This window comes from Bombus huntii, chromosome 3, assembly GCF_024542735.1.
Source record: "Bombus huntii isolate Logan2020A chromosome 3, iyBomHunt1.1, whole genome shotgun sequence".
Lineage (NCBI taxonomy): Eukaryota > Metazoa > Arthropoda > Insecta > Hymenoptera > Apidae > Bombus > Bombus huntii.
The window spans coordinates 3,243,373-3,271,254 of NC_066240.1; the positions used below are offsets into that span (position 1 = coordinate 3,243,373).

Here is a 27,882-nt window from a genome sequence, read left to right on the forward strand (position 1 = left end):
GAGTCGTCATCGATCGCGATAACAGGCATCGTTTACAAGGAACGAGAAACGACGAATCATCCGGTGCACTATAATCGTCCACGAAATCGTCAGAGTTCCTGACGATCGAAAAAAATTTTATCGCCTTGTTAATTGACGCGCGACGTCCTAGTAAGTAGTTTCGGATGATCGTCCATTCTTATCGTGGATAGATCGAACGAGAGTCGACTTCTTTAAGAGTTTCCTAGAATGGAAGAAACGACGTTCTTGTATCGGAGAGAACAGAGATCCGCCACGCAGTCGTAAATCTCTTTTCCTCTGGCTGGTAAGTCGTTGTACGATCGGTATCACGACGTATCACGGGGGCGAGGTCGAATCCTCGTAGGAGGAAGTAGATGATCCGTGACGAAATCGTTCACTGGTCTTCGGCTGTGGTCGAGCCTACCCACGTAACTCCTTTCGGTGACACTGACTTTCGTATCGATTATGTAACAATTAGTTCACGATACCGGGCAAACTAGTTTCCTGCTCTAGATACGGTAACGGCTGGCCTGTTCTCGATCGAAAGAAATCCAAGGCGCACGATACGATCGCGAGGTAGCCGCGTTTCATTGTGTTCTCCTTACGATCCGATAGGCACAACAGTAGCAAACCAAGATGCATCCGTTCTGTGAACTAGTTCAACGTTAGATCCGAACGTCCTTTCTCGTTAAAGAATTTGACGACTCTTCTTGAACAATTCCTCTGGTCACTTCTCCTCGTGGACCTATCCGTTGTATTATGTATACATAATGTTTCCCGGTTACAAAGAGAATTCTCTATTAGGAGAACGTGGCGTTTAAATCCTTGAAACCTGTATACGTACCAGGTTCGTACGGATGCTCGAAGAACTCTTGAGATTTGACGAGAAATGCTCTTATCCCGCTCTTCCATCCGGATCAAAGTTCATTTCCGACGATTTTCCAGCCAGTTTTCGCTCGCGAAGCGAAACACCTTCGACAAGGCCTGTCGCGAGATTTTCCTTATCGTGGTTGCTATAGAAAATCCTATTATCAGGTAGGCGACGGGTTTGTTGAAAGAGAGGAAGGGAAGAAACGGAAAGAAAGAGAGGGAAAGAGAGAGAGAAGGAAGCGGCGGTGGTCGGCGCAATATGCCGAGCTACTTCGTCCGGAAATAATGTGGAAACGGCAAATATTATTTTAACCGTCGATTTATAGAGTGGGCCCGTCACTCTGACGAGAACCAAGCATTGTTGTTTCCTAACTTGTTTCAACGTTCGGCCGGCGCACGCGCGCTCCGCTTCCTTTCCAAACCCGCTAATTATAAACAGCTGCGAGTCCACCATTTCTCTTCCGTCCGTTTCCGCAAAAACCTATCCGCTTCGATCGATGACGAGAAGTAAGAAAAAAAGCGAACTACGTTCTCGATGTTTCGTTCAAAAAATCCTTCGCTATCTTTTTCTTCCAAATATAGACATTTGGCGGACCTCCGCCACACACAAAAGGATCGACGCGAATTTAAATCAACAGCGGAAATTTGATTAATATCAAGCGAACAGAGTTGCTCAAAACCGTGAATAATGATCGCGTTGCAAAGGGTGCGCTGCAAGCGTGCAAAAAGGAAACTTTATCGCGCGTAAAAATAATGCAGCGAGCAGAGGCTGTAAAAGAGTGGACGTCCAAATCCTTTAACGAAATGGGCTGCATAAAATCTGCATAAAGTACGTGTAGTTTGTAACGGGTGTAATTCACCCGACCGCGTATACGAACGACGAATAATAATTCATGCTTTTTCATAAATATAGCGAGCTCTGTGGAGGGACGTTCTCCGATCCGGTGAAAGACTGATGCAAATTCGATTTGTTTGTCATTTTAATTCTATTCATAACTCAAAAATTCTGCAAACGTTCTCCGGGGAAAGGACGACACACGTTCATAAGTTGAAAACTTCTACAACGCGTTTTAATTCGAAATTTCTTTTGTTCCGTATTTCGAAATCCGCGCAAATGTGTATCGCCGATAATAATCAACCATTCATCGCAAATATCGCAAATTGTTGAGAACGATTTTGTTTTTGTTCTCCTCCTTCGCTTTTTTCTCTACGTGTTGTATTTGATCTGCCTGTATCGTAATATACCGCGCAAACAAGCATAAATAAATAAACATACCCGTGTGTAAACAAACGTACGCATAATGTTTGATAGAATATCCGATCGCGTCAGAAACTCCAGTGGCAAAACAAAGCTGTGCTTTGAATTGTGACCCGATTTGTCACGTCAGACTCTTTCGAGTTTCTTCTATCGTTTGATAAGAAAAAGCAAGGGAAAAAGGGAAACAGAAGTGTAATGAAATTGTTTTTGGCCGATGGTCGATCCGTAAGAGGACAAAAAGATCGGTTCGTGAGCGGCACAGAAAATTAATAAGAATCACCGGGTCGTGAATAATTCTGCAAAGTTCGATCCTTGAAAGTTTAAAAGCTACTGACGAAGAAAAAGCGTGGAGAAGTTTCGAGAAGCCGACAACTTTACCAAAGCGATCAGCTCTAATAGAAATATTTCGATCCACGAAAACTCTTACGGTTGAACTGGGAATCGAATACTCGAATATATTCAGAAGTACCAGGAAAGAGGGGGCAGGAGGGGGAGAGCTCCGTTTAGCTAATAGACATCTGCGTAGATTAATAAAACATACGGTAACATCTACTTATTTACAATACTTACGTACAAATTATACTTATCTATAACAAGTATTAACTTATTACAAATAATTAGCCATGTTACTGCGCCACGCCAGAAAAATGACTGAAAATTCTCAACGCGAGAATTGATTGTAATTTTAATAAATAATTAAAAAAAAAAAATACAGGTGAAAGAGAATAACGAGCAATTAGACTAGTTCGATCGACACAAGTAGTCATTCCTCTAGCGAAAGAGAAAGAAAGGAAAGAAAAAAGCGAAAAAAGGCGAAAGTCTATATACACCTACCAAATTTTGTGTCTGGCTTACCAAAGGAATTAAAGATGCACTCTTTATCAGAAAATTATTTATACTTATATATAATACAATTATTACTCATGTATGTTTAAAGAGAATTAAACAAATGAAAACATTTTACTCACAAATCTCGGGATAAAACTGCAGCAGAGCTTTAATTTGTTCAACGTCAGGAAAATAGCGGTCATTATTGATACTTACGTACGAGATATTTACTGACAAATGCATATATTACAAGAAGAAAATGTCATAATTGCCGTATTATCTGCACGAATATTTTTGATACATTAACGCACATATTGTTAAAGCGTAACATAATTTAGTCGCTTTTGTCTTTATCAAGAAAATAATGTAATTTTTATAACATTGTATTTTATATTGTTTTTTTACTTCTTTTTTTAATAACGATGAAACCGAATAAATTACGCTGCACTTTAATAATATACGCGTTAATGTGCTAAAGAAATTCATAAAGCTAATGTTTCAAATGTAACATATTACATATAGAGAGCGTAAGCTTTATGACCAACTGCATATAGAGGTTCCGAGATTCTTGCGTTATTTAATCTACGAATAACTCAAGTTGCACGTACATACAGCAGAATATTTGGTCTATCGAAATGGGAACACGGTTTCCCTGCTTTCAACGTATCACACACTATTCGTTTTTACGTTTCAAAACTGCTAACAGCTACTCGAAGGATCTAATAAGAGCTTCTTTACTGCTTTCATTTCTGCAGCAAAATTGCTTCGCCGCCTGTAACAATGTCCAGTTACCGATTTGATTTTTCTTGCACGCGTTTCCCTCCCATGGGAAAAACTGTGACACGTTCGCCCGTCGTTTCGCCTACGATAATTGCAATATTACTGGCTCACGCGTCACGAAAACTCTCGAGAGAGAGATAAACGATCGTACGAAACGCTTCTTTTTCCTCGCATCGTCGACAATTCTACGTTTCACCTGAACGAACATTTGATTCGCTTCAAAGAGTAATTGAAAGTAATTACTTCGCTGGAACCTCGATATTTCACCGACGACGAATCGTGCGTAAAACAATAAGAAAAAAGGACACGCGATCGCATGCTAAGACCGAGCAACGTTTATCGTTCTCACTGTGCAACGTCGGTTATCCGACCATCAATTATCTAAACCCCCAATTACACGGAAGCTAGTCTCGCGACTGTTAATTATCCAGATGTACGATTAGAAAATCTTGCAATTTATATATGGAAACGCATTTCTATCTACATGTATAGATACGATGTACGTAGATGCCGACTTATTAACCTAAAGTGTTCCCCGATTTGCACGTACGATCAGCATTATGATTTGTGTAATTTTAAAGTTAAGCAAGGAACGTGATCATACGCGTAAAACTCAAAGAGAGAGGCCGGTTATTTTGAGGAGAACAGCACGCCTGCTTTTAAAATTCATTGATAGGGACGCATAAACAAAGACATCAGCAGCCTATTAATTCATAGGCATCAGAAAGTATGAATCATGCGCCACAAGTCGTTCATTTTGAATATACAAGGTAATTTCGTCGCTCCACCCAATGAAATCGGATATCGTTTTAAAAATTACTCGACGCAGTAATTTCCTTGGAATGTAGAGTGGCAACAAGAAAAAACCAATTTAAAGAGAACTGGTTTTACCTTTATAGATAGACTATCTCTATTTAAACCTTCTACGTTCCTTCGACCATTTTCGATACAATTACGTTTCTTTTAAAGTTAAAAACTACCTTCGGTTTGGAGAAAATGTAAAAAAGAAAGGTTTATTTGTACCCGTCGTTCCTTGTTTCAGTTTCACGCTGAACATCTTGAAACGTTGCACGTTCTTCTCGCTTGTTAAAATGAGAGCAAGATTGAAATATAAAAATTCGAAGAGCGTAACGGAATTAAGAGACGCCATCGAAGGAGATTTTTCTTGACCCCGTGGAATCAAGGAATCTCGCGCAATAGAACGGATAGACATCACCGATGGCATCCCTAAAGGCGAGGCTTGTCATTAGAGACACGACGAAACAACGTCTCTGGAGAAACGTTTGACGTGTGCCCGATGAATCGCGGCACATGAAACCAGAGCACAGAGGCTCACAAAGCTCTCGCGAGCGATTTCTCATTCATCTTCGGCGAAGCTTCATAAATATTCTCGAGCTTCGCGGATATTGTGCACGTGTGTATCCATTGCCGAGTTCTCATCCGACTTGGACAAATGAACCGGTGGAATTTCGTGCTACGGCTCCCCATTCGTTCTTTCTTCTCTGTATACGCATCGACCGACGTGAAAGGCCACCCTAAAAGCTCTATCCAACTCCTTCGTGGAATCACCGCTTTTCGAAATTCATTCGACACGACGCGCACGATTGTCACGACAGTTTATGCAGCGTGTGTTATGAATCTCGCCTGCGCGTATGCCACCCTCGATTTTCACGGGCGTATCCTGCCGATTCGACACGTCCATTTGACGCGTTGCTTCCAGCTTTTAAGTTAGACAATCTGTTCGATCGACTAAGAGCGTGCAAAAGAGAGAGAGAGAGAGAGAGAGAGAGAGAGTAAACATCGAGCAAGAGAAATCAATAGAAAATCAGTCGTGAAAAAGGAGAATCCGTGGTTAATATAATAGAATTTTGTAAGAGCATGGGAAGAGCTCTGAGATAAGACATAATCGGCTCGATTGCAATTGTAGCGGCACTCGACAGCATACGTTCCAACGGTTTCTGTCCCGTGGCTCGCTACACAAAGACCCTATCCTTCGGACAAGATTTTTTTTTTTATTTATTTGCTTGTTGAAATTACAATCAATTCTCGCGTTGAGAATTTTCAGTAATTTTTCTGGCGTGGCGCAGTGACATGGCTGTTTATTTACAATAAGTTAATACTTATTATAGATAGGTATAATTTATAAGTATTATAAGTAAGTGCATATGCTTAATTTGGATAACTAAGTGAATCTAGCTTTTAGGTCTAGCGGGTAGTGCCTCTTCAGCCTGCGAATCTGGTCCGTCGTATCGAGTAGTCCAGTGATTAGGGGGTTTCGGTGTTTGTTGACTCTTTTGCTATATCTGTCGCTATATTTTGCTATTTCCTCTTTGACTGTGGGTATCTTGAGGTCGCGATGGATGGTTTCGTTGGTAACATACCAAGGTGCGTCTATTAAGGATCTTAGCGTTTTCGATTGGAATCGTTGTAGTATTTCGATGTTGGAGTTACTTGCTGTTCCCCATAGTTGGATTCCGTAGGTTCAGACAGGTTTTATTACGGTCTTGTAGAGGGTAATTTTATTCTGTATGTTTAGTTTGGAGCGTCTGCCCGTGAGCCAATAGAGTTTTTTTAGTTTGTCCTTTAGTTGCTTCGTTTTATCCGAGATGTGTTTCTTCCACGTTAGTCTCCTGTCCAGGGTCATGCCCAGGTATCGGACTGAGTCCCTGCTAGGAACTGTTGTATTGTTGATGGTGACCTCTTCGGACAAGATGATTGCCAGATGTCGATACATTCCTTCAGAACATTTTCAGCTAACCTAAGGACCCGCATAAATCTTAGGATTTATTTAGCTAAGGTCCTCCAAAGGAACAAATAGTCTTTGTCTCAACAGTCCCTGTACCTATCACCCACTACGAGAAGGTGCTGGAAGTCTGCTTTCCTCACGCTTCCTGCTAGCAACTTTCTCTCAAGGGTGGTTAGAATCCTTTTCCAACCAACGACTCAGAATTTAGTCAATTAACAGCGACGTCCATTTCCCTCGCTTTCCGAACCAACGCCTTCCTCAACGAATCCGATGATCTCGTATCCTGAGACACACCCCATCATAGTTTTCCTATGCAGTATCATCGCGAGGAAAAAGTCAGTCGCGAGTCGTCTGTCCGAATTGATAGTTAGTAGCTAGACTGAATCCGAGTTCCTCGACCTCTCCGGCAATCATCGTCCGAACTCAAGGCGCATGTCGAATCGTATTTATCGCATCTTGAACTTGTATCCGTGAACCGAATGTAACAACCTCGAGTTTTCGCCAAGTGTACTCCTTGGATTTTATCGTTAATAAATATTTATTGTTAAACGAATTCGAGTGTTCCTTCGATCACTATCACGCCCTATCACCTCGCGATTAAAGATGCAGAACACTGTAAAGACCTATGTATCGATCAATCTATATCGAATCGAGTGAGAGGGAAAGTATAATAATGTCTTCTTTTCTCAGCTTTGTCACCTCTGGCAATAACGATAAAAGAGGAACTGTCTAGATTAATATGTAATGTATCGTTGGAAAAAGAATACGAAAAAAGAGGGAAAAAGCATCAAAGCGTATTCTATTTATTATATCTCGATAAAATATTCTTTGTGATATCCTGGCTAGGAAGTGCCTCTGAGAGTGGTTCACAGTGCCGTCACGCTTTGTCCGAAGGGATATTATCGGAATCTTTTTTCTAAATAGCCTTCTTCTCGAAATTGTTAGCAATAGGTAATATTGCATAATAAATAAATGTAACAGGGGAGAAGATGTTCAGTTATGGCAAGCTGCAAGACCTTCCGTTGCTACCGACGAGACACTCGATACCGAGATACCACAGTGACATTCGATACTAATAACGTATTCTATATCAGGACGGAATCAATCGGATAAAGTAGACAAGGAGAGAATGCAACGGAACGTTCGTTCGTGATCGCGCGCCGCTCTTTCTCGTCGAATGCTGACTCGCGAACAAAACCTGTAAGCCGATATTGCACGAACCGACATAATCGGAACCGACAACGACGGTTAAAATGTTAAACGTTGCACTTTCGTATTCCTCGAATTCGTACTGCACGAGTGCAACGGAAGAAATAATTAAAGAAGCGAGATTCCCCGAAAGCTTGATTCTAATCTCGAAGCAAGCAGAAAATGTGGTGGCAGATCGCTGTAACATGGAGTAAAATCGCAAGAATTTCGCACGCTGCTAAATACATACATATTACCTAAGCAACTGTTCGAGAGGCTGAGAACGCGGTTTCGAAATATGCTCGAGCGCTAAACATTCGCACAGGAACAAAGCGAGCGTATTCCAATTAGAGTAACAAGATGGCAAAAAGGCAAAGAGAAATTCAGCGTTTTAACGGACCACTACTAATTTTTGCGCCGTGTAACTTGTTCCTTCGTGGTCTTTACGCGAGGATGAAAACGCTTTTGGGTCAAGAAGACTGGATTAAATTGAAGGGCGCTCGTAGGCTAAATTTAGGCAAGGCAGAAGAAATCGAGCCCGACTTCTCCTTCCGCTTTCATTACCACAGACCATGATCGCGACACGGCTGACAATTTTGCAAAACTCGAATGTCTTCGGTTACCCTGCCTCTCAAGAGTTCGTACTTTTTGCCTCCGGAGCAACTACCTCGCGATTCTCCGGTGTAAGGATCGGCTTCGCCAATTCATTGCGCTTAATTTTCTTTCATAATTTTCATTTGATGATTTTTACTGCCGCTATTGCTTCGTTCTTTTGGTCGATAGCAACGTGCCGTAAATGCCGGATACTGGAATACGTAAGAAGAAAGGGAGTAGTCGTTACTGTTACCCATCGATTAGCGCGGCGAATTTAAACATACGGTGGAACTCGATTTATCTGAACTTGTCGAGGAACGAACAGTTTATATAATCGGAGTTCGCTTATTTTCTCCACTACCTATTATTTTTCGTTCACATAATAGAAGCTCACGTTCAGATAAATGGATTCGATCGGCAAAAGTTCGGATACTCGGGCATTAAGCAAAACTTCGTCCAAAATAACTGCAGTTTAGATATATGGAATTCTACTATACATGCACGTACGTGTCTTTCAGCGAATAAACGATCACGATCGAACATACACAATTTAGAAACGTGGCTGCTTCGAATCGGTAATTTCAAAATAATTCCATTATACGATACGGATGATTCTACTTATGCGCTATGACGAGAAAACGTTACCGGTGTACAAAGTCTAAGCTTGGATTACTCATTTCGAATTGCGAAAGTAATAGAACAGCGAGCGTCGTTTGTTAATCCGATACGCAAAGCTGGAAGCCACCGATCGAACATCACCACCGTGTATAGTATTTTAACCCCATTGAAATTGTAATTCTTCCGTAATTTCTCGCGGCTTCGGAGTATGCCGCTTAACGAGACCGGATCTCGAGGAACGGTTCAAGGTAAAAGTTCACTGGCCTCGTCAAAGGAACTATAACCTGCAAAGTAAATGGAAGAGGTGATCCGCCTTCGAGCCTTTCTGCCTCCGCACTCCCTCGAGGGTGTAGAAGCAAAGAGAACTTACAGGGGTCTAAGAAAACTTCTGCTGTCGATGTAAAGTCAAAGCCGAGGTTCGGTACTTAACCGATCGATGGAAATCGCTCACGGTGGGCCGTTCGCGTAGCGAACAATACGAATGTGTATGTGTGTGCGTGTGATGTAAGCGACGATCAGACGACAACTAGCGAAAAGGTGCCTTGAGGATCGGGTGACGCGTCCATTGTTTTGCATTTCGCGAACGATCGATCGATTCATTTATCAAGATGTGTCATGACGTAAGATCGCGTTACATTCCGTACGGTGCAACGGCCTTGAAACTCGCAATCACGTATTCAAGAGGCCGTGATGTAGTTTGCTCGAAGTGCAGTTAGGCAAACGAGAGACTTTTCTAAGAAACTTACTGCGTTGGTTAGTTTGATCGAGTGCGCCGGAGGAACAATGCACCACTGATTGGGAATGGCGTGCTCGTTTTTCACGATGTTTCTAGCAGCATGCGAGAAGAGGTGCGCTTATTGCGATGAAAAACGAGAAAAATCCTGTTGCCTGCCGTCGGCTATTTACTTCCATAAAATAATATAGAGTATGTGGCATATAGCAAACGCTATCTAGGAATAGCTGCTCGTGTTTGCGAAACATCTTGACTGGGAAGTCGTTTTCTTCGCTTATCAGGAAGCGCCTTGATTTTCCCTTTTAAGCAAGTATATCCACGGTGATGGAAAGAATTTTTCCAAACTAACTTAATTCTTCGTGTTGGGTTTCAAAAGAGCTGGCTCGAGAACTATCTCATTGTAATTCGTTCGATGTAAAACCGGCATTCTCCACTCGCTAAACTAGCTTAGCTCGACTCGAAATTTCAAGTATTTCTGTGCATTTCCAGTGTGCTATATGTACGTAGTTGGTTCGCTCGCAACGAGAATAAAAATCACGACGCGCATCCCGTGCAGCGTGAAAAAGCTAGCGTTAGAAGGAAATCGGTAACGATCACGTCTGGCCTCGTTTGCGCCGACTTACCAGCCTCTTGGCTAACTCGATACACAACTTGCTTCTTCACAAGGTTGCACGCGTATCCATAACTTCCGGAATAAAATCTCCTGCTAATTTCAGGAAGAACGCAGCCCCGAGAACGGCAGCGTCGTCGAGGGGAACTACGCAATTATTCCTTCGTTGCCGTTCGACTTGCCAGCATAGTTTTCCCTTTCTTCGCTCTCTTTTTTTTCGCTTTTGTTTCCGTAGCTCTCGGTGGCCGCGTTAGTCTTCCATTAACGCTCATTAACATGCCGTGTGCAGATTTAACTGGAACATCGATTGCGACGCGGCGGCTTCGAAGCCTCCCTCTATCTCTGCAATGTGTTTCTAAACGAGGAAACGGGGGAACGGTTAGAAAACGGTCGTTGCTTCGGCTCCCATTCCCGACCTCCACCCTTTTGCATCTCGACCACCCTCGACCCTCGACCCTCGACTCTCCTACCATCGCTGCCATCATTAAGAGAAACGTATCTCTTCGTACGTCGCGCAGAGTCGAAATCAGCTTCCCTTTGTTTTCAAATAATTTTCATTCACCGTTTAGATATTGCTGTGAAACATCTACGAAATTTATTTCAACGTTTCGGGTCCGATTGTAATTCAACGAGCTCGTTGCTCACTCGGATCTCTTGTTGCGACCAAGGCGACCGGGACAGGTCGTCGTTCTATACCGTAATGTGGACAGGGGCAAACGCATTTTTCACAGGATATAGCGAACAATAAAGAGCTAGGGTTCGTAAAACCGAAGACGGACGCAAAGACCGATTTTCAACGGGCCTCGAAAAGGTAAACAGGGAAGGCAAAATGCATCAGGTCGTTTTGAGTACGGCTTAATTTCCGCGCAAGCCGTTCGGCGGGATTAAATTTACAGCTTTTGGAAAATCCTGGCAGGAACGGGCCACGTTGCAGGTTTGCTTAACGACACGCTCGCTTATAATGGCAGTAAACTCGTTTATCGCCTAAATACACGCGCTACGGCTGACGGAATTAACGTCGAACGGAACATTCCGGTAATAAGCGGGACGCACTTTTGTCGGGCAAATCGTCGGAGAAAGCGATTATTACGATAACGCGGCTCGATTTCAATTTCAATCGGCTAATAACGGCGATTGATCGAAACGAAGAGGAGCCACTCTTCCGAAATTAATAGCCAGTAATTATCCAAACAATCGGATCGCGATCGAGGATGCTCCACAGTCATCCTTTTGAAATCAATTACCTTGCAGGTTGCGCAAGCTTGTCTCTTCGAAAGAGCGCGTTCGTTCGTTTCGCTAATGAATCAACTGTGTATCGCGACTGCATCGCGATGTGAATTTTAAAACGGTCAAATGGAAGTTAAACAGAAGAATAGGGAGGCAGATCTTGCAAGAAGAAACGACAAAGTTGCAGGTTATCGTATACTTATTTATAACGTTCGTTGTGTAAATTGCGTCAATGTTTCCGCGATGATATTATCGAGATACGCACAGCTTCCGTTTGAAAATTCCCACAAGGAAATCGTTTTCATTCGACCAGCCGAAAGGGAGCGATTCAATTTTCCGCTGAATCGAGACAATTTCGATTCGTTGATGGAATTTTAATAAGACGAGCATAGTGTTGGTAATTAATCCGAGTATAGTCGAAATCGACGGGAATCGATGCGACACGATCGAAATTTACGCATTTTGGCCCTCTCCAACTCTGTCCAGTTCTTCGGGCCATTTCCCATATAATCGTGTTTTTCTAATCTTAACGAATCTTCTCAGTTTCAGAAAAACGCGACGGTATCGTTTTTTGATATTACGGTACAATTTCTCTTAAAACATTAAAAGCATGTTCTGCTTGCCGAAGCAAAAGTGAAATTAAAGTATACAAATTCGAGGATCGCAGTAGGGTTGGTCTTGCCGATTCGTGCGAAGGACGCGCGTTTCAAATCTTTCGAAAGTTCGTACGAGATATGAAATCGAAATAATATTAATTTTCCATCCGTGACCGTGCGCTATTCCATCGCGTTCGAATAACTTGAGTAAGAGTTTAGAAGGTCAATCGCGTCGACAGCACGCGTTCTCGATCGGTCAACGATACGCAATTATAAAAGATATCTACTCGAAAACATTCGACAAATGAATCGGACTGAAACACTGGAAAGACAGGTAAAAAACTTCATCTCGTTTCTAAAAACGAAATTACCAATTGTCCCTTTTGCCGTGGGTTCGAGATACCCAGCGTTGCGATTTAACGGCAAAGCGAAGCCGAAACGAAAGACAATTTGTTCGGACTCGCGATAGTATGTACAAAAGAATCGAATTCCACGTTCCTCGATAACACATGTGCACGTTCAAATTTATATCTGTTGGCTCCGGTATCGGCAGAAAATAATAAAACCGTACAATCGCAAATTCGGACGCGTGTAATAACGCGCGTTCGATTAATCGGTAAACGGCTCTTCTACGGAAGCGATCTCGATCACTCGTAGCTTATACTCGAGAAGATATTTATCTACACGTAACGGACGAAATAAATTTTTCAGTCGCTCTCTATTAATTTAACCCTTTGCGGTCCGTGATATTTTCGAACTTCCATTCCAGACGATTCGCCCTGATTTCCTCGATCACTGTCGCCAAGACGGTACTGTATAGTTTTCCACTGTTACAATAATTCAGCAGCAAACTAGTAAAATAACATACCTATATATGGGTGCATATATATGTATATATTTATTATATTTTAATATAATATATTATAATCGTATACATTTTAATAAATATGTAATAACGTAAATCCTTAGGGTAAATCAGACGATCGATTCTGAAAAATCGAGTTTGTTTTGGGAATAATTAAATTAAACAGTTAATAACAAATCTATTAAAAATTTTACCTGAAAAATCGAGAATCGATTTTCCAAGTCCTAAATTACCGCTCTTCTCTCGTGATCTATTCTATTCAGCAAATGACTGCCGGTAAAACAAAGCAAAAATAAAAATATCGGTTGGCGGATAGTTTGAATTCTATAGAATTTACATATATATACGAAATGTGACATCGAGTCGCATTTGACATAGGAGTCATTAATATAGTTATGTCGAGTTAATTAATTGACCACGATGTGGCATTTCTGAGAAGAGAGAGGAAGAAGAAAGAAAAAGGCGAAAAAGTGTATAGCTCCGGTGAAAAGACCAGCGGTTTTTTGGTCTTTGACCCACCGAGATTCGGGGCACATCTGCTGCGACTTGTTCCAGGTGCGCTTAAATTGGTGAGGACTGGAAGGAAGAACTAGGGAGAACCGAGGCCGATCGAGAAGAATGGTGGCAGGGGCAGTCAGTCGAAGGATAGAAGGATCACGGGGTAGCACGGTTACGAGGTTGAATCGTTTCGAGGAGGGAAGAAACGTTGTTCGGAGAAGGAAAAGTATAGGTCCGGTTGTGCGAGCGCGGTCCAAGACAATGGCAGAGGGGATCGGCGAAGCTTGGAACGCGAGTCGATCGCGTTGCACAATGAAGCAAAAGCAATTATTCGCGAAGCGCTCCCCGTGAATGCGTTAGGAAACCGGCCAATGTGCAAGGATTATTACATTTATTCGTGATGCAACGTCGTTTAATTATATGCTGAAATACGCGGCCGCGGTGCGTGGCGTGCACATACCGATACATTGGAACCCTCTTTTGTCGGAAACAGTTCGAACGTGCGAGCAAATCAGCCAAGCGATTCGAACGTTCCATGGAAGCGCAAGTTCTTGACGCTCTCGACGTATCTACCGTACGACGACTTAATGGGCTTGCGTATCGCATCGCATTGCATCGTGCCACGCCGAGTTTCCACTGTTTCTCTCGCTTGACAAAGATTAGAAAGCTTTGAGCACTGGAACAACCTGATAACGATACGCCGTTACCTTCTTCTGTTCTTGTCATTACGTAAACGACAGAAAAATAATCGCGCGTATATCTCCTTGCTTCGATAAAGCTGAAACGGAAAATCGAACGACTGGCAAAGCCGTGTCGTTTTCTAAAATACTCTACCTCACGGATCCCATTTACGAGGGCGGCGGTCGCTCGATGCTGGATAAAAATTAACGAATCTTTTTCGCCCCGGAGCTCACGCGTGCCGCGAATTTAATATTTAGTACGTGTAAAGGGGCGCGCACGTACACGAAAATTTTAATTACGCGCGCGAATCTGACGAATAGCACGAGTACGTGCGAACGCGATTCACGCCCGAATATTATTTTAATTAAAAGGCTGTCTCTCGTTCTTCGTTCGACTGGCGCGAAACTTGGGTAGAACACGTCGTTTAACGCAGATTCAACGGGATTTTTCAATCAACACGCCAACATATATATCAGTTTTCCTTCCCGAGATATTTTCTCATCTTTTATCGTCCGGACTTTGGTGTAATATTTGCCTTTAGCCTGTCCACGAAACAACCGTTTGCTTATATAACAAACGACCAGTTTGGAAGACGATCAACGGCAGTCGACCGCGGTTAGAAAACCCGTGGATACGATTTATCAACGTTCAAGAATGCAGATTAACTTTCTCGCCGATAACGCGGTCTCTCCTCTTTCCGTTCAAGGAAAAGTAATTTAAACTCTGTCTCGATCCGATCTTTACCGGTTATCGCACGCAAAAATCTCTCGGGTCCAAACGCGCGTCCACACTGTAATCCGATTTGATTCTCCCATGCGTACTTTTTCTAATGGAGTCTAAATATTTGCCTATGCCGATGCATAACTGATTTGCACGTAATTTTACGAGCCACGGTTCAACTACCAACGACGGGAGAAGGAAGAAACGAAATCTCCCTGGATTCGCAAAGAAAACAACGGCGCAACGGAAGACGTAATTATGCGTACTGGAATTGGAAACGAACGAGCCTGGTAAAATATTTAAGAGCACGTTGGCCTTGGACCGAAAATATCGGCCGATATTAGCGTTAGTGTCATGATATGAAGTGTTAAAAGAATACGAGCGAGAAACGCGTCTTTCGAACGAATTGCGAAATATAGCGTAACTACACGAGAAAGGCCGATCGATTTTCACGAAACGACGAGTTGTGCGATTCCTTTTGCGTTACGACATGACGCGCTTTGTCCTGGATGTCGTGAAATGACGCCGATCTTTGAGCAGTGAACAACCGAGTGGGAATGGATCCCATAGAAAACAAAGGATAAATAAACGAATAATACCGACTTCCAATTATACGGGATATTTCGCATTTCAAAGAAATGCGAAACAACGCATAAATCAAACGAAGAAACAAAGGATAATTTCTAGTACGTTTTCCTTACCTGTCTTTCGATCACTCCATCCTCCGGAAACGTTCCAAAATCGCTGCATGATCCCGCAAACAAACGACTCGTCCCTATCGCCTTAGAAATTTCTTCTCTTTTTCCTTCTCTTTTCTTCCAATGATCTCAGAACGTTGCGATGAAAAAATCGCGAAAACATATTTTCGAGCAGGATATCATTTTGCGTGTACACGTAAGGACGCACCGTTAGTAAAATCGGCAGACATCACAACGCACGAACGATCAAAGGAACGATCGTTGAAACACCGCGTATCCTTGTGCAGCGACGAGAAGCAGGTTTCACTACATCGTTATTACTATTCTGACGACCGTTTCCGAGAAACTGCTCTTCCAGAGTTCCTGCCTGAACGGTTTTTACCGTTCCCACATGACTAACAGGTTGGCCGTGAACGCTGACCAAAACTTTTGTCCGTACACTTTGCACTAAATATGCTATTTGGCTTTCTTTTACTATATAACGGAACGATTAATGTCTATGTATGACGAACCAGAAAAGGATAATACTCGCAGGAGGGAAAGGAAAACAGCAACGATGCTATCGAAAGACTTGTTGCGGTAGGTCTACCCACGCGCTTCTTGGCTATTTGAAAGAAGACAGTTCGAAAATATTTCCCAGTTTTCCGTATCGGCCGGGCCGTCGCTTTTATGTAAGTATTCGTCCTTAGGGCTCGAAAGGTCTAATATACCGAACACAAACGTGTTTGCAGTTCGACCCCGTTATCTGAAAATTCCCGCGTAAACAAATTAGCTATTCGTTTATTCGTTATGTATTCTTCGATCGTTCTCGAAACGTTTAAAGAGTATCGAAATCGCGCAATAATAATAATTTCGAAGGATGATCGTTGAAAAATCGAACGAAAATTCGTTGAGGAAATAGGACGCGACATGGAACACGATGTTACTTGCGCGACGTCTCGCACTCGACTGTGAGGTCGCCCGTTCAGACCGAAGACCGATTTAAAGCTAAGCCAAAGGCTGCCGGCCGATATCTCGGGGAGGACCGATTTTCCCTTCAGTTTTCCCGTGATTGCGGCTGAAATTGAAGGCATGTCTTGTGCTGCGGATAAAAGCTGGCAGGTAATTAACCTTCTAGGTGACGGTACAATACGGAACAAAAGAAATTGCCATCGCCTGACACGTCAAAAATCATAAGTGGGCTCGAGGGCATTTAGGCTCGGGTGATTAATCTTTGAAACTGAAAAATTAGCGGAAGATCGATCGGAAAGATCTTCGGATAAATTCAGAGGACATGAAGGGCAGAAATTCGGTAAATTCTGATTTCGTGACCGGATCTGGAAACTTTCAAGATATATTAGACCGAAGTACCTAGTCACTTTAAGTGCTTCTATCTCCAAGTAAAGATCGTACTCCGTCGTGTTCTCGCAATCGATATCTCGATGCAACAGCGTATTTCAACCGATATCTCCTTTATTTTATCTGTTATAATCTTGTATACCTTGAGCAAAATGTTTCGAATAAAATGTAATGATCGATACATTGTCATATCTTTCGCACGTGTTTATTGATTAGATAATTTTTTTTTTAAAATAAAGATATTTGGAATCGAATGTCAAACTTAATTAGCTCAATGATAATCATCATTAATTTCATCTGCCCCTTTTCTTATCATCGTTTCTCGTAAAGAAACGTGCGTGTGTGTGCGCGCGCGTGTGTGTAATATATATGTGAACACCTATAACGATTTTAAGTCCCCAGTTCAAAGACTTCCCTCGGCTGTCTATTGTTCGTTATCTCTGTCTACGCATAGGGGCCGATCTTATGTATTTTCGAGGGGTTTCAAACTACAATAAAACAAAGAACGTCGTCGTTTAAAACACCTGGAACTTTTTTCGCCAAGCATATTGGAAATGAATAGTGAAAATTAGTTTCACACGAAGAAAATAAGAATTTCCATGAAGCTAACAAATATTTCCTCCTTTCTCGACAAGTTGGCAATTTGACAACCAGAGAAGGTTATCTGCTTTGACTGTACACAAAAGCAAAATATTTCTTTCAATACACCTACTTTCAAGTTATCAATTTTTCATTCGACTTTGTGTTTTATTCCAAATACTCAACAACCGAAAATATACAAGCCTTTTGTTGTGTAACCTCGTGTGTTGCTCTCGAAGCAAAGTTTTCAATGCAATAACGGATTATGGAATATACGATATGGTTCTTGAAACGATTGCGTTACAGTTATAAAGCCTTTACTTTCTTTGACAAAAATATAACATCTTGAATAAAATATATTCAAGAGTAGATTAAACTGTTTTTTTTTATACTAAATAATATTTTATTTGTACACGTAGATTTACTCATGTCGATTGCTTTTTTTTTATTATTATAACAATGCAACAATAACTTTTCACTGAAATCTCTGACAAAAATTATATTCTCGAAATTATAAGTAATAATTAAATTTAACCTCTGAGATTATAGTTTTAGTTACATTGATATTTTTGGAATTCCTAAATAATAATTATATTAAAATCATAAAAATATCACTTTTTCTGTTAAATAAGTTTTACTAGTAGAGACGGTTGTGAGATTAATACTGAAAATCATTCACTACACATATATATTAATATTTTATATTAAATATAATATAATATATATATATATATATATATATATATATATATATATATATATATATATATATATATATTATAATGTTATATTTACATAATACATTCACCAAGATAATAAAGATAGACTAATACAGTACTGGCATATATATGACTCTATTTGTCAGGAATGACTTCCAAACCCTGAAAAGAGACAAAAATTATGTCAAATATTGTATATTTTAGTATACTAATCAAATTTTAACTAATCAATCTGATATTGTATAATATTACAAGAAATAACAAGTTATTAAACAGTTATAATACCATATACCTACATTAAACTTCCAAATTCGTTTACCACCAAATTCATAGTCTCTAGCATATCCCACTTGCTCAATTATATTGTTATTGTACAATCTTCCATTTCGCTGTAATAGCAAAATATAAAGAAATTAGCTCATAAAAACCTACTTAAATTTGTTTTAAATATTGATTGAAACAACTACAAAGCATTTGTGCAATAAATAACACATATATAAAATTGGCCATTACACAATAATTAATAGTTATGTTTTAAAACATTTAAATTTTTACTCCAGATAAAACGAAAATCAACTGGAAACCCCGGAAAGATAAAACGGAGTCATATAAATTGTCACTTCGTTGCAATATTAAATAATCTTTCTTCAAATGGTTATTATATTGAGGTTATGTTACAAAAATTACTTACGTTCCCGATAAAAAACTTATTTATGTATGGTGAAATGTAAGCAGGTAATGCTGTAAGTACTCCTATTATACCTAATGGTATCATAGCATTATACCACATTTTTAGCAAATATTTAAATCTATATAATGTATCAAAATTTTCTAGACAGTTACGTCACTGTCTACTCAATCAATGTAATGCGCGTTCAACAGCACGGAGATACGAATCATCTAAATTTAATTCTCTTCGTTACTATGCGTTACTTAATAAGAAATATCACGTCTGTATTATTCTTTTTATTGTTAACTTAGACATCAACTAAAACTTTCGAAATTAACAAGATATATAAAATATAAAAGTTGGTTAACTTATTATTAGAGCAATTTTATTATTATAATAGATTTTGAGTTCTAAGAAATCTGATTTGGTAATAAATATTAAATGAAATTACCTTTCCCTTTTTTACAATATTGCATTAAACTTTTGATTGCATGTTTTAAAATACTTCAAATGTGCTAAACGCGCGTTTTATATGTATTTGTATTGCTATATGTAGATAAAATCAATTATTTGGTTCGAAATTTGAAAAATTAAATACAAAATGAATATAATTTTTAACATCAACTTGATATAAGATTAAAAATTATAATAATAAATTATGATAAACAATTTGCGCTAACCAAATAATAATGTATAATTATTGAAATAGGGTAAGTAAATACAACACGAACACAACTATTCGAAGCGAATAAAAGGTTAAATGTTCAAAAGCTTTTAACATCTCTTTATAGTATTGAATTTATCTTCCGTATTTATTAATGTAGTTTTTAATTAATAATACACAACAAAAATCTGATTTATTTTATTCAAATTCGTTTAGAATGATATAAAAGCAACAGCACTAACGCCGGTAGAAGTTTTAAAAAATGTAATTAAACACGTGGTATGTATTATACAACTTGAAAATTTATATTTTGTTGTTAGATTTATTATTCACAACATACATCATTCATATAAGATTTATATTATTGTTTTTTAACATTATTATAAATTAGTTTAAATAAATTTTGGGCAATTTATCCTTCCTTTTCCATAACGTCATGATAAGTTATCATAAAGTTTACGACGTAATTTGATAAAAAGATACATATATCTTCAGATTCCACAAATTTCTTTTCACCCGCTTAATTAATTTACACTTTTTCATAACACGATCACATTTTCGATGGTATTTAATTACTTAGTGCATCAAAATGGTAAGTATCATGGCAAACAATTATGTTTATAAAAAAAGAGAAAAGGAAAAGAAAGATTTTGTGATGTTTGAAAGATTAAATGTTTTAGATATTTTATTACAATGATGAAGTAGTTTTTAATGAACTGTAATGAGTTAATTTAATAATTTAAAAGTAAACATAATTTTATATATATATTTTTTCTAGGAGAGTTTAAGGAGAAGTTTCAAACCACCAAAGATGTTGCTAAGACTGTATTCTCTCGTTATTTTAATATTAGATCTTGTGACACTTTTATTTGGAATATTTTTTGCTATCTTAATTGCATTATATAGAATATTTAGACCTCCTCCTTTAAAAAATCTCTATGGAGAAGTCGCAATGGTAATAAAATTCTATACCCTTGTTTGTGAAGAGTTATTAGGTATCAAACATTTACATTTTAGGTTGTATTTTAGGTTGTCGGAGCTGGTCGAGGCATAGGTAGGGAATTAGCAATTCATTTGTGTCAACTTGGTGTTAATGTTGCATGTGTCGACATTAACAGTGAAAATTGTGATACTACTGTACACTTAGCATCTAAATCAGTAGGAGTTGCTAAAATGTATATTTGTAATATAACAGATAAGGATGAAGTAAGCATAACATTTATAAAATATATATTTATATCATTTAATAAGTATTATACATTGATTTAATTGTAAATAAAATATGATAGGTAGCTCGTATAGTGAATATTATTAAATCAGAGTTAGGTGAAGTTACAATGCTTTTCCATTGCTGCAGTATACCAAGTCCTAGAGCATTACTTCAAGATCCACCTGAAATAAGGCATACAATTGATTTGACGATTCTAAGTCATTTTTGGGTAAGTATCTTTAGAATGATACATAGCTTATTGCAGTAGTTATACATTTTTGTATTACATTTTTGTTTTCAGTTATTGGATACAGTTTTACCATGCATGGAACGGGCTGGAAAAGGGCACATAGTGGTTCTATCATCTGTGGCTGGCCTTTCTGGTACTGCCACAGGAGGAAACAGAGTTTCTTTGTCCACTGCACAATTTGCAGTTCAAGGATTAGCTGAATCATTACATACTGAATTAAGACATTTGAATAGTAACATAATAATTACTTTAGTTCACGTTTATCCATTTATTGTAGGCGCAGAAATAGCAAAAGATATTCGTTTTAGGTAAGCAATCAAATGATGATGTTTGATTTTATTGAAAATTTATTTTTCACAATTCTTCCAGAATACCAAGTTACTTTGGTACAATGCCCGCCACAGACGCAGCTGAACAAATTTTAGATGGAGTTCGCCGAAATTATGCAGAATTCAGCGTGCCTGGATATTTACTTTACTTAGGTCATATTCTTAGGTAAATTGAAGGTTAATATTACCAAGTCTATAAAGTTTTATTAATAATTAATATTTTACATTTGTAGAATACTTCCAAAGAAGGCATCATTTATGTTACGTGACTTGCTAGACACTGGTGTCGATTTTGGATGATATTTAATTTTCCTAATCAAATGTGAGAATTTATTTTTATTATGTTAATAAGATTTTATAATGATAACAAAAGAACTTTAATGTACTGAAAAACGAATATTTTATTTAATTTTGTATATGTATAATTTGGTCTTTGAAGTATTTTTCACTACAGACCAATGTTTGTAGTTCATTTTATTATTGTGGTATAAAATTTCATATATATTTTTACTTATATACGTTTTTATACATTCTAACATTTATATAAAACGAAATACTCTAGTTTATTAATAAATAATCACATGGGCTGCGCATAAAATATTTTATGACACAACTGAAATATCAATTAGCAGTTAAAATAGATTTTATACTTACGTTTCATGTATGATACATACACACGTGATATAAGTATTAAATATTTAATAAACTGAATAAGTACTAGTAGGCACTAAGTAATTACTACACAAATATTATTCACAATGCAAAAATAACCTATGTACACAGCGTCAATCTTATGACGATTTAATAGCAAAATATCTGGATGTACAGAAGACTATACTTCATTTCCTAATGTTGTACATAATACACATATATATACACTAATTTGTAACTATGTATTATCTTCCGAACGTCTTGTCTATTATTGTTACGTGCATATTTCGTAAAGAAAAAGAGAAAAACACTCAGGTGTTAATAATAAATAAATACAAATCCGCAACTATTAATAGTAACATTGTTTGACTTTTCACGAAAACGAAAGTAAAGAAAATTTCACTCAGTCTGTTTTGTAGAATCGGAAATACATTTATCGTAATCTAAATAAAAATATACTATGTATTGAAGATAATGCATGTATACAGTTATATGCAAAGTTCTATTTACAAAATAGAACTAAATACGAGTTTGTCATACCTATAAAAGTAATTGAATTTTCAATGAATTTTGAGAAAGAAATATTTACATTTCATGTTTGATTTGATAAATACGTGAATCTAGCGTTTCAAATTACTGGATATTTCAGATATGACTGGACATAAAAAAATAATTTGTAATTTACAAGGTAAATTCATTAAAGTTGGGACAATCTGTTGATGATGATTCAAATCCCAACACTGGAATGAGTTTATGCTAGTCTAAACCAGGCGGAGCTGGTTCTGAAATATCAGTTTCCATAGTATCTGGTTTTTGTTCGATCGGATAATCACCGGGTGGTGCCTGCAAGAAATTCAAGGAAGAACTATTTGGATCAGTTCATATATTTATTTTTTCTTATAATAATATAAAAATCAACTCTTTATATACAAGTAGTTTTACTCACAATATCAAATTCATCATGTATGTCGCAAGGTGATTTACCCTGAATAACATCCATTATTGATTGCGGAATGTGCGCTTTCTGAAATATCACATCATTTCCGTATTAAATTTTTTGCATTCTTAGTAAAATATAAAACATAGAATAAGTATTACGGCATCAATAAAGTATATTGCAGGAAATATACCTGATTTTCGGCAAAGGCTTCGACATGCGCTAATAATGGTGCTCGTAAGTTACTCGCCATTTTTAACGCTTCGGCCAATTGTGCTGGAGGAAGTTGTAAAATAACCGCAAAACTTTGTGGTTGCGTACGTTCACAACATTTTACAAAACCCTCCCATACTTTTGGCTGTTTCCAAACTTGTTTGAGAATTAATCGTTGAAGTATATTCATAACGAATCCACTTAATCTAGGATATAATGCTAAACTTTGTATCACTGTACGCATGAGTAATGTAGGAAGAGGGGTCATCTCCATAAGATGTTGCATTACAACAGCTACAGTTTCTTGTGTATATATTTGTTTTTCCGCAAAACATAGGGATGTAGCTGTAAATTGGTATTAATAAATATAAATTTTGAATGAATAATTGAAAAAAAATCATTTTAAAACAAATAAAGAAATTTTATATGTCATACCTTTTATAACTGTTTTCAATTCTGCTTTGCTTGGATCTATATTATGCAAAGCTATTAACAATTCAGCAGGTGTAATAGGAGATGTATGAGGTACACCACTTTCATTATTATGAGTGCCTAACAGTCTATTGAATACCTGTAAAAGGAGGATCATTGTAATATATGATACAAAATTTTATTTTAAATTTAGGTAATATTATTTCATATCGTTTACCTCTTTAACAACAATAGGATTTAATTTTATGAGTTTTGGAAGAGCAGCTATAACTTCTTTCTTCGTTAAACCATTTAGAACTGGTATTAAGAATCGAACATCTGAAACTCTGGTCTGATAAAGTTCTCGTACTCTTGCTACTAATTCTACACTCGGTGCAGCTGAAAAGAAAAGAGATGTTAAATATTGTAATAGTTCTTAAAAAACTGTATATGATTAAATGTGGAAACATATATACATTTTTCTGTAAGGATATGAATAATTCTTGTAACTAGTGTTTCAGCGCCTTTAGGACAATTTTCAACTAATGACAATAATTGTGGACTCCCCATTCCTAAAGATCTTACAGGTCCTTCTACTAGTCGAAGAACCATACGTTTTACATCTGCACCCATCGATGTATAAACTCTAGCCAATCTAGAAAACCAGTATTAATAGAAATTTGCATTTAACATATGCATTTATTAAGAAAAGAACTTACTCATGAATTAAATCTTGATGTTCACTTAATAGAGCAAGATATAATCCAAGACAAGCTCTTGTAGTTGACTCAGTCCACTGAGTTTCTACTTGCGGTCTACCTCGATCTTGTCCGAAGACGATCTCAGGTGGTGTATGTAGCCGTAAGAAACCTAAATAGAGAACTGCATACTCTTCTATGAGTTTACTTAATTCAGGACGACTATATAGTTGACAAACTAACTGTATAGCGGCTTCCCTTATCTATTTATGAACAGAAAATTAAGATACTTAACACGCACATATATACTAAGAACTACTGCCATGGAACAGCGGGGATTCGGGAGGATGAAGAGCGAAAGGGTTCTAAAGTGATGTACATATCATATTTGGATTACAAGATTAAATAATTATAACTTACCGTATTGTTTTCATGGCCAGTATGACATAACAATACGTTTAGGAAAACTAATTGTTTTGTTGGTCTACGAATAACCATTTCTTTTAATAATTGTAACGGCATCAGTCCTCTTGTTTCATCAGAAGACACCATTTTCAAAGCCTCAACTGCATCTTCGGTGATTAATGGAGCTTCCAAGTATAGCCTTTTTAAAATTCACATACAGCTAACATTACATATTCTGCTATTAAATGCTTTATTGATATCACTTACCTATATAGTAATGTGTCACGATCTTTGCCTTGAACTAAATCTATTGCAGATACTAAAGTACATAATAAAAAATTGTAAGCCTGATGCGGAGCTTCTTGGGGCTTTGTACATAATGTAGTTCGTCTTTGGAAACCCTGAAGTAATGCATATTCTTCATACAACCAACCTAAAGCTAAATCTAAACGATTTCTCATATCGTCAGTAATATAACGTAATACTGCTTCTTTAATATATGGATTAAACGTTGCTGCTAGAGTAGTTAAAATTTTTGATCTAAAGAGAAATAACAAGAAATATTTTGTTTCACTTTACGATATTTTTAAATAAATAAATAATTCATAAACTGATGTACCTTATGGCTGCTACACCACCAAATACAGCTGTCTTCTCAGAAAGTAAAATTCGATTCACAGCCATCAGTAACATTCTTTCTTTAATTTCTTTTGACAATGGTTTTGTAACTTCAGATAATTTCAAGGCTTTTAAACGAGTTCTTGCCTTCGCAAGCGATTTTTCATGTGCTTCCAGAGATGCCTTTGCTTCTTTTTCTTTTTCCCTATCTTTTTCACGTTTCCGCTCTCGTTTTGCTTCCGCTACGCTAATGGTTGGATTTTTTACTAAATCTTCCATCACAGCATCTTCATCCTTTGCATCCTTTTTTTTCTTTGTTTTAGCTTGCCTTATTTGTGTCGCTAGTAATTTAGCAATCGTTTGTCGTTGAATATTTATATCGGTTGTTGAAGAAGGCTGATATTCTCTTTGAAAAATCGTTGTCATTGTGTCTGGGACCCACGCCTGTTAATGAAATGCGTTTGATACAAAAAAATGAAAATATTAAAAATCCCAACTAGTTTTATACAAAAATATATTTACCATGCTATCCATTACTAAATCTGTAACAATGTCTACACTTAATCTTTCAGCAATAAAACTTTCTGAAAGTTCAACCAGTTCTGGTACTTTTGAGCTGGGTACTAAACTAGCCACAATTTCTGATTCATCTGGTATTAAAGAAGTTTCAATTTTAACACGCTTTGCAGCGGAAGACGCTGCTGCTTCCTAGAAAATCATATATATTTCAAATGTAGAAGTGATCGTTAATATATATCAATTAAAGCTGATTGTATATTTACTTGTTGTCGTTTCTTCATACGTCGAATATCTTCTGGTTTTGGATAAGCTTTAAGAATTTCTTGTTCTTTTGCTCCCAATTGAGTCAGTTGTTTAGCTATTGTGGATGCAAATTCTATGCTAGCTGGGTGCTTCATCAGTCCTAATAGAGTTAATTTTAATTGTTTTTGAACACTGGTTACTTGAGAATCAGATAATGTGGGTGGTAAATCATGTTGTAACCTTTGCAAAGCTGTAAATATTGATGTCTTTTATTTATAAATTTAGTATGATTAAATTACATTACTGAATATTTTACGTACCTTGTATTACACCAGGCATAAACTGAGGTCTTGTTTTAGCAATCAATGCTAAAGATCCCATGCATGTCATCAAATTAACGCTACTAACGTGTGGAGATCCATGAAATTTGATTAATAAGTCCATTACATCATTAGCTTCTTCCTCTAATTTGCGCCTGCGTGCTATTTTTAATGTTAATGGAATATCTTCTAAAGAAAAATCATCTGACTTTTTTGGTATATCTGGGTCAGGGTATGTTTGTATCAAAACAACACCTTCAAGAAATTTCACAGCTTGTGTTCTAATCCTGAATAGATAAAAAGAAGAGAAATTAACATTTAACAAATATATATAAATGTACAACTTAAAGACTCTTTTTACCCATCATTGTCACTGTCAATCATATTTATAATTTGAATTTTGAGAGCACTAAGTTGATTCCATGCAACTTCCATTTCTGGCGTAACTGTAATGGCGCTAGATATCCATTTCAATGCAGCTCTTAATATTCTGCCACTAGCTCTAAGAGCTCTTTTAGCAACAGCTGATGATTCATCAGAAACTAGTCTTAAAAGTACCTGAACTACACGTGGAATTACCTCAGGTTGTTTTACACTGCAAATCAAGTATGATTATTTTATTAATGTGTGTGATGAAAGTAATATCACAACGCAATACATTATAAGTTCTATTAATGATCATTACCCAGCCTCTTCTATGAAACCTGTAACTGTTTTCCTAACTTCTGCATTCCTATCTAAGGAAAACTGTAATGCTTCATCCAAATATAATGGAAGTAATTGTGGCTCCTTGTTTATTAATATTTCCTGAACTTTACATAAATTTGCAACTTTTATATCTTCCCCTGGGTTTAGTGAAGCCTCATTTAACCATTCAACTATCTGTAAAATATAATCTAAATCAAAATACCGATTTTTGTTCGTATAGTAAAGACAATTGAAATTTTATAACTAGGAATTTTTCGGATTCTTCTAATTGAAATTTCTTTTAAATAATCGTCATAATTAATTGTTTAGTCACCGTCATAAATATACACGCATATGTATATACTGTAAATGCTTATTTTGTATCATAAAATGTATCTGGGAAACGATAATTTGAGAGGTTAATACACTGACCAAATCGCCTGGTCCTTTTTCCGGCTCTGTTCTTCTATGTATTCGAGGATCCATTATATTTAATAATAAATCATAAAACGCTAAATACAAGCAATGATTATTAAAAAAATGAGCTGTTGGAAAATAATTGTCCCAAGTTTCGATATGTTAGTTTATATGCGTTTCTTTTGTAGATTTCCCCCCACTTAAGACAGATAGTGTCTAATAATTTCAGCAAAGAATCTATATTTTTTTAAAAATAATTTTTTCGAATATTATGTTTAAATTTTAGTTAATGAACAATAAAAGCTGTCCTAATATTGAACGAAATCGTTTGCGTTGCCATCTTGGCATTTTTCCTTGACCGCTCAGCGCTATAATCGTCTCATGTTAACGAAGCGGGAATTTTAAGGTTTTATTATGTTCTTTATTAATTTTTCTACTAGGTACAATAGGTAATATATCTTGCACATTAAATTTTAAGTACAATGTATTAATTT

The 27,882-nt window shown here is 37.4% G+C and overlaps 3 protein-coding genes and 1 long non-coding RNA gene across 7 annotated transcripts in view; 1 reads left to right on the forward strand and 3 right to left on the reverse strand.

Moving 5' to 3' along the window:
* LOC126864307 (slit homolog 3 protein) overlaps window positions 1-16,862 on the reverse strand; it is a 35,035-nt gene extending 18,173 nt beyond the window's left edge. The window contains exon 1 of the mRNA XM_050615572.1: window positions 15,514-16,862. Within this exon, the coding sequence (XP_050471529.1) occupies window positions 15,514-15,562 (49 nt within the window). The 5' untranslated portion in view covers window positions 15,563-16,862. The remainder of the gene's footprint in view (window positions 1-15,513) is intronic.
* Window positions 16,863-18,098: 1,236 nt separating this feature from the next.
* LOC126864334 (uncharacterized) lies at window positions 18,099-19,028 on the reverse strand. Its single transcript, XR_007689120.1, has 3 exons — window positions 18,838-19,028; window positions 18,443-18,535; window positions 18,099-18,308 (listed from the first exon to the last, which is right to left on the reverse strand). It is a non-coding gene; the product is annotated as an uncharacterized LOC126864334 (long non-coding RNA).
* A 186-nt stretch (window positions 19,029-19,214) lies between these two features.
* LOC126864311 (17-beta-hydroxysteroid dehydrogenase 13-like) lies at window positions 19,215-21,989 on the forward strand. Of its 4 annotated transcripts, none has more exons than XM_050615575.1 (8): window positions 19,215-19,526; window positions 19,697-20,072; window positions 20,259-20,435; window positions 20,510-20,686; window positions 20,770-20,919; window positions 20,992-21,248; window positions 21,310-21,435; window positions 21,503-21,989. In XM_050615575.1, exons 2-8 carry the CDS (start codon window positions 20,070-20,072, stop codon window positions 21,567-21,569), a joined length of 957 nt encoding a protein of 318 aa, XP_050471532.1. In that variant the 5' UTR covers window positions 19,215-19,526; window positions 19,697-20,069; the 3' UTR covers window positions 21,570-21,989. The 4 variants fall into 4 exon arrangements, with proteins under 4 accessions (XP_050471532.1, XP_050471533.1, XP_050471535.1 ...); XM_050615576.1 differs by having other exon boundaries at window positions 19,697-19,759; XM_050615578.1 differs by lacking the exon at window positions 19,697-20,072.
* Window positions 21,731-27,759, reverse strand: LOC126864265 (symplekin). Its single transcript, XM_050615428.1, has 16 exons — window positions 27,404-27,759; window positions 26,970-27,166; window positions 26,646-26,879; window positions 26,285-26,571; window positions 25,985-26,214; window positions 25,725-25,910; window positions 25,204-25,646; window positions 24,852-25,124; window positions 24,600-24,783; window positions 24,201-24,442; window positions 23,958-24,136; window positions 23,720-23,880; window positions 23,506-23,641; window positions 23,051-23,415; window positions 22,867-22,944; window positions 21,731-22,763 (listed from the first exon to the last, which is right to left on the reverse strand). Exons 1-16 carry the CDS (start codon window positions 27,455-27,457, stop codon window positions 22,677-22,679), a joined length of 3,336 nt encoding a protein of 1,111 aa, XP_050471385.1. The 5' UTR covers window positions 27,458-27,759; the 3' UTR covers window positions 21,731-22,676.
* Window positions 27,760-27,882: the final 123 nt, after the last annotated feature.

What these genes read in the sequence shown, in the direction of transcription:
- LOC126864311 (XM_050615575.1), top strand. An exon ending in TCTATGGAGAAGTCGCAATG is followed by an intron (nt 20,436 to 20,509) that starts GTAATAAAATTC and finishes GTTGTATTTTAG; the next exon opens with GTTGTCGGAGCTGGTCGAGG. An exon ending in TACTTAGGTCATATTCTTAG is followed by an intron (nt 21,436 to 21,502) that starts GTAAATTGAAGG and finishes TTACATTTGTAG; the next exon opens with AATACTTCCAAAGAAGGCAT.
- LOC126864265 (XM_050615428.1), bottom strand. Translation starts at nt 27,457, where the DNA reads ATGGATCCTCGAATACATAGAAGAACAGAGCCGGAAAAAGGACCAGGC. An exon ending in AAAAAGGACCAGGCGATTTG is followed by an intron (nt 27,167 to 27,403) that starts GTCAGTGTATTA and finishes TATATTTTACAG; the next exon opens with ATAGTTGAATGGTTAAATGA. An exon ending in TATGCCTGGTGTAATACAAG is followed by an intron (nt 26,215 to 26,284) that starts GTACGTAAAATA and finishes CAATATTTACAG; the next exon opens with CTTTGCAAAGGTTACAACAT.